Raw genomic sequence first — 7,823 nt, forward strand, 5'->3', positions numbered from 1 at the left:
TCTGAAGACAAGTTCTACAAAGCTCCACCTACAAAAAGAGACTTCATGAATTTCACAAACATGATTTATTCTATTCATTGAAGTGATCTGAACAGCCGAGGCTCAGCAGTAGTGAAAAGACAAGTCAGTGTGTCTGTGCAAGCGCTGGGTTTGAAACAGCGTGCTGGCTTTGCGTGCTGACCGTGCTATTTTCACAGTAAGGCTGGTCTTTCAATAACAGGTGGAAGGGGCAAAACAATCAGAGAAGCAGCACCTAAGGAAGGAAGGTGGAACCTGATGCTTTCGCTCCTGCCTGTCCTCTGAAATTCCTGCAGGGATTGCCAGTCTGAGTTGTGAAAACCTGTTTGTGAAGGACTCATCTTTCCCAGGCTTTGCTCCTGTTGACTGAGTCTTCCCTTCACAAGCAGGACTCCTAGTCCTCTTGTCCAGCTATTTTGTTCTTCACACATTTAAGCAAATCAAACTTGCTTGATCCAGTTGAAGCACAATGCAGAGATGTCCTTTGATATGTGCTGGCAGCACTTGAAGTCAAGCAGACTCTCTGTGCTCACCTTAACTCTGCTTTCAAGTATCTCTTTGAGACCAGAGACATGATCATAAAAGGCCAGCAACTTGTTTGCCCTCATGCCTCCAACATCTATCTGGGGGCACAGGTTTAGTTTTGTGAAACCTTGAGAAGACCAGCTCAATATAAAGATAACTTGCTGTTGAGTTAATGTCCGTCAGAAGCATTTGTCCTGCCCTGTCCCAACATTTTTCAGCACAGTGAGGGAGGTTGTGCAGGGACAAGTAGTAGTGGTCTACCAGGAGCAAAGCACCTTGGCTCCTTGAAGCTACTGTAACCTTGTGGCAGACAATGAAAATGGCTCAAAAGAGTGACTCAGGCCTTCCAGCTGGAAAAAGTGAGACCAGATAGTATCAGGAAGGACAAAAGCTATCATGCCAGAAGAGGAAGGGAGGGGAGCAAAGTGCAGCTGAGTGAGGCACTGCTGATGGTGACCTGTCAGTCTGAAAGTGACTCCAAACCACCCAGTGGAGAAGCAGGGCCCAGCACCCAGGGAAACTGGTCACACTTGTAGTTGATGAGGTGGACAGTAACAATTCTTAAACTGTGAGGGTTGTGTCCACCTGCACAGGGAATGCCTGCCTGCAGAAGATACATTTGGGAGCAAAAGTCTTGAGAACTGCTTAACACAGTCCAAGGATACTTACTTTTACATTTTGGGAGGCTTCTTTTTACCACATGAACTCCCTGGTCCTTCAGAATTCACATATACTAAAGGGGAAGAACTAGGAAAAGCCAACCAGAACTAATGCATTCTTCCACATCCAACTGGACAAATGACTTGTGGGCAATTCTCTGGTATTTTGAATGCCCACATACAGCAAAAGCCTATCAGACTGTAACAATTTCGAAGTATTGGAGGTTTAAATCATCCCTCACTCCTCCAGTGGGATTTGTTCAGCAATACAGTGTTCTACCCAGTTTTTCCCTACATGAAAATTGCCCAAATTCAGATTGTGACAAAGAACAGAATTTGCACTGGCAGCATGAACCATCTCTGAAAGCATGTTGCTTGCTTGTTTCCACCTTGCCAGACAGGCATCAGGACATTGCCATTTTAGAGATATTTGGGCCAGGTAGTAGTTTAGACTTGCTATGGAAATGTTGACTGACAATGCTGCTCCCAGTTGAAATCCTGAATGCAGAGAGCATTACCTTTTGCTAGAAACAGCTCTGTAGGTATTTTGAAAGGAAGCACCTTGACCAGCTACAGTTACCTGAATGGCACATTCATCTCTGTCAGGACAAGAACTTGTAAAATGGGAACTGTAGGATAAAGAGGTCTAAGGTGATTCTAGCCATTGTTTTCCATCTCCAGGTATTAGAGATCTAGACATTTTTATGTCATCACCTGCTCTCATAGAATCACTTTGGTCAGAAAAGACCTTTCAGATCATCAAGTCCAACCATTCAGGAACTCAGCACTCTGAGAATACTTGGAAGAGTTGGTGGCCTAACAAAAAATGAGGGCAAGAGTGCAGACAGAATAAGTCATTCACAGCCACTGCTCCCACATCTAAATTTCACTGACCTCTGCCCCAATCATCTTAGCTCACTCTCCAGTTTGTTGCAAACACACAGAGGAGGCTACCATAAAATATCATCTTTAGCGCAGCTCTGCTTCTTCAACATGGGACACCTTGAGTTCAGAATCCTGGTGAAGAAGTTGCAAGAAACTACCTTGCCAGTAGTATTTAAAACTTGCTTTCAAAGAGTAACCATTTAAAACTAGTTTCATATTCATGCCCTAAATCTGCTGTCACAGGACCTTTGGAAATACCTGTGCTACCTTTCTGTAGAAGCTGGGCAGGAGTGCTACCTGGTGTTGATGGTACTGTATCTGCAGGTATCAGTACTGGAACCTTAACTCCATTTTCATTATGAATTGAAGCAGAATGAAATTGGTGCACATGAGATACAGGTGCAGCTGACATCTTTACCCACACAGGCTGAGGAGATACCAATCCTCCCAACCCCACAGCTCTGCAGTACGAATAGAATAGAATAGCATAGCATAGCATAGCATAGACCAGGTTGGAAGAGACCTGGTCAAGATCATCATGTCCAACCTGTCATCCAATCTAATCAACTAAACCATGCAACCAAGCACCCCATCAAGTCTCCTCCAGAACACCTCCAGTGATGGTGACTCCACCACCTCCTCAGGCAGATAAGACACCTAAGCACTTACTTTAGTAAATAACAGAGTTGAACAAAGGCCTGTAAACACTAAATAAAGCTCTCCCTTTGATCTTTATAAAACATTTAATGAAATCTCCCCAAAGTGAATGACAAAAATACTTAAAAAAATAAAAAACTTGAACTTCAAAGATAGTCCTCTACCCCAATTATCACAAAACCCTAACCATCCTTCCCTTTCATGCAGGCTGAGTGGCTGCACTGTGTTCACAGTCCCATTATCTTGTTACTCTAATTGCTGAGCTGAATTTACATTCAACAAATGTCACACTTCCTTGAAAAAAAGAGAGGAAGAAAATGGCAGGGACTTAGCAGCAGGTGGGTTATAAACAGCATTCTAAAATCCACCCTCTACTTGCAACTTGCTCAGCTAGGTCAACAATGAAAACTTTCCAAGTTTTATTTGGATATTTTTATTTAATACTTTTGACAAATAATAAGCATTCTAAACATATTGTGCATTCCACTGTATAGAAACATTGTAGGAAATAATGTCCAAAGAGATCTGTCTTCATTGCCATCTTAATTTAATAGGTAATGTGCATTAATCACATTCATATGCAAATACATGTGATACCAGTCTGCCCTGCAGACGACTGAGGCAGCTGGTTAGAAAGATGCATTCCTGCACCTTAACTCACTCTGCCCCATCAGTGTTAGAAGACTGGTTGATCCACTGTGTTTTCCTTCAGAGGAAGGTGGGCAGCATTTAAGTGGTTCCTCGTGCTGCATGTTAAACTGGTCGGTGTTTTGGCCATCTCTCTCTCTTTCACTCACACAGGAGAAAAAGCCTTCTGTGCAGCCTGCTGGTTTTAACACATGTAAATGCAAACACAGTTGGTTTTCTGCTCTTCAGGGACTCTTCTTCTTGCTTTTCTGTTCTTCCTTAAGGTCTTTCACACTACATCTGGACCCCAATGCTGATAACATCTCTATTGTTGTCAAGTTGGCTCCCTTCATTATCAAACGGTCTCCATCAGCTGTAAACCAAAAAATGTTAAGAAGTCACAAAGTCTAAGTCACAACTCCTTCAGTGTGCAATAAACCCAAATATCCTGTTCATCTTGTCTGATTAGAAAGTACTCAATCTACCAAGGAATCTGATTATGCACCACCAACAACCAAACACATTAAACTGCACACAACACACCTCTGTACTGCATAATTGAAAAACCTGAAACATTTCTTTAGCTATACCTATAGCAAGAGCGCATGTTTGATGACAATGGCTCATACTATGCCCCCAAAGTCACCTAACAGAAGGCACTGGGAGGCATGATTTCCATACATGGCCCAGCATTTTAGCAGCATGTTTTCTATGGCCTGTTTAACTTACTTCTTTAGCCAAAACAATGAATTGGTTTACACAAGCTGGTGGGTATAATAATAAAAGAAAACAACCATAAACAAAACCACCAAACCCAGCCCAAAACAAACAGAGTGCACTAGAAATTCTAGCATTCTAAAAGCAAGTATTTAAAGAGAAGGAGGAGGCAGTATTGTACCCAAGTTAATGATCTAATTTTTGCAAGGCTTGCAAACACAAAAGCCATCCATGAACCCATACAATGCAGCACCAATGTGTGGCTATCCAAGTTCCAGCCCCATGCCTGCCACCTATAAGGGCTCAAAACCCTTCACTTGGAAATTAATTAGCTCATAGAAAATGAAGAGTTCAGGGCTGTAGCTCCTGGCATCAGTGAAATAAATTGGTTTGGTTTTATGCTGTGAGGAAACATTAAGCTTTACTGCTTAAGTCTTAACGCATCACAGTTAAGACAAGGACAGGAAAGGGAGAGGTGTGGAGGAGGGGGGAAACAAGCAATGTCAACACTGAAATAATTAGACTTTCCTAAACAAAATGAAGTACAGTCAGCACTCTTGATACTTCTACTGGTTCAGTAAATATATGGAAGTTAAAGAAAAGGGCATAGCAAGAATCGATAATAATGAGAACTTTAATGGGCTCCATGACATATCGGTCCATTACAGCACAGCAGGGAGGAAGATGCAGCCAGAGAAAAGGACAAAAGCAGATTACAGCCATCTGTTCACAGCCTGGAATCTGGGCTGCTCCCAGAACTGATGAAATCTCCACTATCAGTTCCCTGCCTGTACACCATACCCTCAAAGGAACCCAAAAATTTCTCATGCATCACTTGACTTCATTCTGCAAGTCCATCTGCACATGTACGGTCATAGCTATATGAGCAGCTCCTTCAGACTGCAGAGTAAGTTACTCAGTTGCATAAGCAACCAAAGGTATTCAGCTTCTGTGTTCTCAAGACTGAGATGCCACCACCAGGGACATCTACAAAAATCACAGAAAGTGAACAGATTCTTACATCAAAAGAGAGCTGCACTTACTTCCCTGGAGCTGCACCTGTCACCACACAAGTATCACAGTATCACTAAGGTTGGAAGAGACCTCAAAGATCATCGAGTCCAACCTGTCACCACAGACCTCATGACTAGACCATGGCACCAAGTGTCATATCCAATCCCCTCTTGAACACCTCCAGGGATGGTGACTCCACCACCCCCCTGGGCAGCCCATTCCAATGACAAATGACTCTCTTGGTGAAGAACTTTCTCCTCACCTCAAGCCTAAAGTTCCCCTGGCACAGCTTGTATGTCACACAAAAGGATACTTAGCCTTAAAGTTAAGTCAGTTCTTAGATTTAGTTGACCTTAGATCAAACTGTATGTCATACAGAGACATACAGGCATGTTTATGTAGACATCAGGCTGCTAGTGACTCCCTCTTCTTTTCTCCCTCTCAGCTGCCCAACATCTAGCTACGTACCAGGACAGAAAAAAAAAAGTAAGCACAACAAAAAGAAACAATCATAGAGAAAATAACATCATAACAACACAAATGCACAAGGTTTTGGGGTTTTTTTAGGGTTCTTTGCTCAAGTTTTCAAATGAACTCCTTACCAAACTTAACATCTACAAGTGGCTCTGACCCGTCGTGTCTCACATCAGCAGTCACTTCACAGTTTCTGTTAGTGGATTGGATTTTTTTATGGTTTATACACTGAAGAAATTTTCTGAAAATAGATTTGAAAACATATTAAGTAGGTTGCAGATAGAAATCTTGATGTTGCTGGGCAACAAAAGCATAGGCAAAACAGGATTTGCATTTAATAACTTCAGACAGATACATCTTACAAGATAATCACTCTCCAAAATCCAAATGGGTAGTCCTTATGTGCTGATGTGTACAAAGCACATCAAAGGTGTCTGCAAAAACACAGTGTATGCACTTCCTGCCTTTCTCTCAGCTGGGTTACTAACAGCAGTTTAAATAAAATTAATCAGTAAAGCAATTCTCATTTTTCTTTATACACCAGTTGCTTGCCAATTATTTATTGTTTAGGTTTGAGAAAACATTTATTGATTTAATGTCGTCAGTCTCCTGTAGATATCTGAAGTGCAAGACAGCTGCTTGACATTCTGGTAGGTTAAAAGGCATGAAGAGTTTACTTGTGTTACTACGGTCATTTCAAAAGCAGATGAAGCAGATGTGTCTATAAAGCTACTGCAAAACAACATTCTACAATTGTTTGGTACAGAACTTGCATCACTCCAGAAGCATAATTCTTGCTCCAGTAGGTAATTAACAGTAGCAGTTGTTGCCCCCTTTCTCTCCCATTAACAGCATTTGGACTACAGGCTCGGCAGCCAAAGGCATCTCCCTTTGGTAAATGCACATCTGCATGCAAGGGTCAATGCTTGGGCACAAAGACCCACCAAAAATCAGCACAGAACAAACACTGAGTGCACCCTGGTAACAGGTAGCAAAAGCCCTGTGTTTTCTCATTCTAAGACGTTATGGTTCTGACTAGATAAGCCACAAAGTCCTAATAAAAGCCTTCAAAGACCAAGATTGTAAACGTAAAAGTACAGGAGATGCAGCAGTTTGGGGGGAAAGGAGGTTCTTCTGCAGAGGAAACAACATGTAGTATTTCCCTCATGATTTGCTACCAGGGTCTTCATACTTCTGCTGGCTAGTTATAGCAAGTGACCGGGCACCCCACTGTCAGAAGTTTGAACAGCTTCATTTTGCACCTGCCACGGCCGCGGCCTGGCAGCAGCCGGCTGGGACGGGCGCCCTCCCTGCTCCCCAGGAGACCTCCACGCTCCCAAGGGCAGAAGGGAGCAGCGCTGTGCCCCAGGCCCTGCCGCAGAGCCCAAACGCGGCGCGGGGCACAGGCCGCACCGCGGGTACATACAAACCCAGCCTCTACGCCCCGAACTAAGTAAACTTAAAGGCAAAAAGTGCAGCCCGCGAACCTGCCGTGAGGCGTTCAGAACCCACGCTCCACGCACAGGAAGGGCAATGGGTGGTTTACAGACCGGGGAGCCCGGCCAAGGTCTCTTCGCCGAGAGCGAACCTGAAGAACAGAGTATGCCCAGGCCACCGCAGGGCCGGGGCCAGCGCTGGCCCCCGCAACTCCCTCACCGTGTGCTCTCCACATTGGTCTCGAAGGGACAGAAGCGGACCACGATGCTCTTCACCGGCCGCAGCACCACTTTGATCCTGGACGCCATCTTCGTTCCGCCCCCTACTACAACTCCCAGCAGCCCCCGGGAGAGAGGCGGGAAATGGCGGCGGCCGGGCTCCTGTCCCCTTCTCTACCCCTCCTTTTCTCCCCCCGCAGACACTTGGGAAGTCTCTGGCGTTGCCTTCTCTCGTTCTAGCGGACTGGCTGTGGGCTTGGGCGCGCCCCTGGTGGGGTACCTGCCGTTTGCCCGGCAAGCTTAGTTGAATACCGCGAGGACTTGGTGGCGGCTGAGGCAGTGAGGGACCAATCTGCTCCCCCTTCTCTATAATGCTGTAACACAGTCCATACACGTAGGGCGCGAAAAAGACAAAGAAAAAAAATATATAAGGAAAAAAAAAGCAGAATTTGACATTCAATTGACTCTAAAGGTCTCCTCTGCTTTCTGCTTTGCAGCAGCAAGAGCAAGCTCTTATGCTGTCAACACTTGCGTGCTGGAGGAAGCAAGCATGGGACAACCCTTATAGGAAGCTGCAGTATGTAGTGACCAC

At 44.5% G+C, this 7,823-nt stretch overlaps 1 protein-coding gene across 1 annotated transcript; it reads right to left on the bottom strand.

The window, feature by feature from the left end:
- Positions 1 to 3,161: 3,161 nt before the first annotated feature.
- MRPL53 (mitochondrial ribosomal protein L53) lies at positions 3,162 to 7,364 on the bottom strand. Its single transcript, XM_009905758.2, has 3 exons — positions 7,233 to 7,364; positions 5,705 to 5,817; positions 3,162 to 3,744 (listed from the first exon to the last, which is right to left on the bottom strand). Exons 1-3 carry the CDS (start codon positions 7,319 to 7,321, stop codon positions 3,617 to 3,619), a joined length of 330 nt encoding a protein of 109 aa, XP_009904060.1. The 5' UTR covers positions 7,322 to 7,364; the 3' UTR covers positions 3,162 to 3,616.
- Positions 7,365 to 7,823: the final 459 nt, after the last annotated feature.

This window comes from Dryobates pubescens, chromosome 14 (genome assembly GCF_014839835.1).
Source record: "Dryobates pubescens isolate bDryPub1 chromosome 14, bDryPub1.pri, whole genome shotgun sequence".
NCBI lineage: Eukaryota > Metazoa > Chordata > Aves > Piciformes > Picidae > Dryobates > Dryobates pubescens.

Coding starts and splice junctions, on each gene's coding strand:
- MRPL53 (XM_009905758.2), bottom strand. CDS start 7,321: ATGGCGTCCAGGATCAAAGTGGTGCTGCGGCCGGTGAAGAGCATCGTG. Junction 5,818..7,232: donor ACCAATGTGGAGAGCACACG/GTGAGGGAGTTG, acceptor ATCTATTTTCAG/AAAATTTCTTCAGTGTATAA. Junction 3,745..5,704: donor ACTTGTAGATGTTAAGTTTG/GTAAGGAGTTCA, acceptor TTTGGTTTACAG/CTGATGGAGACCGTTTGATA.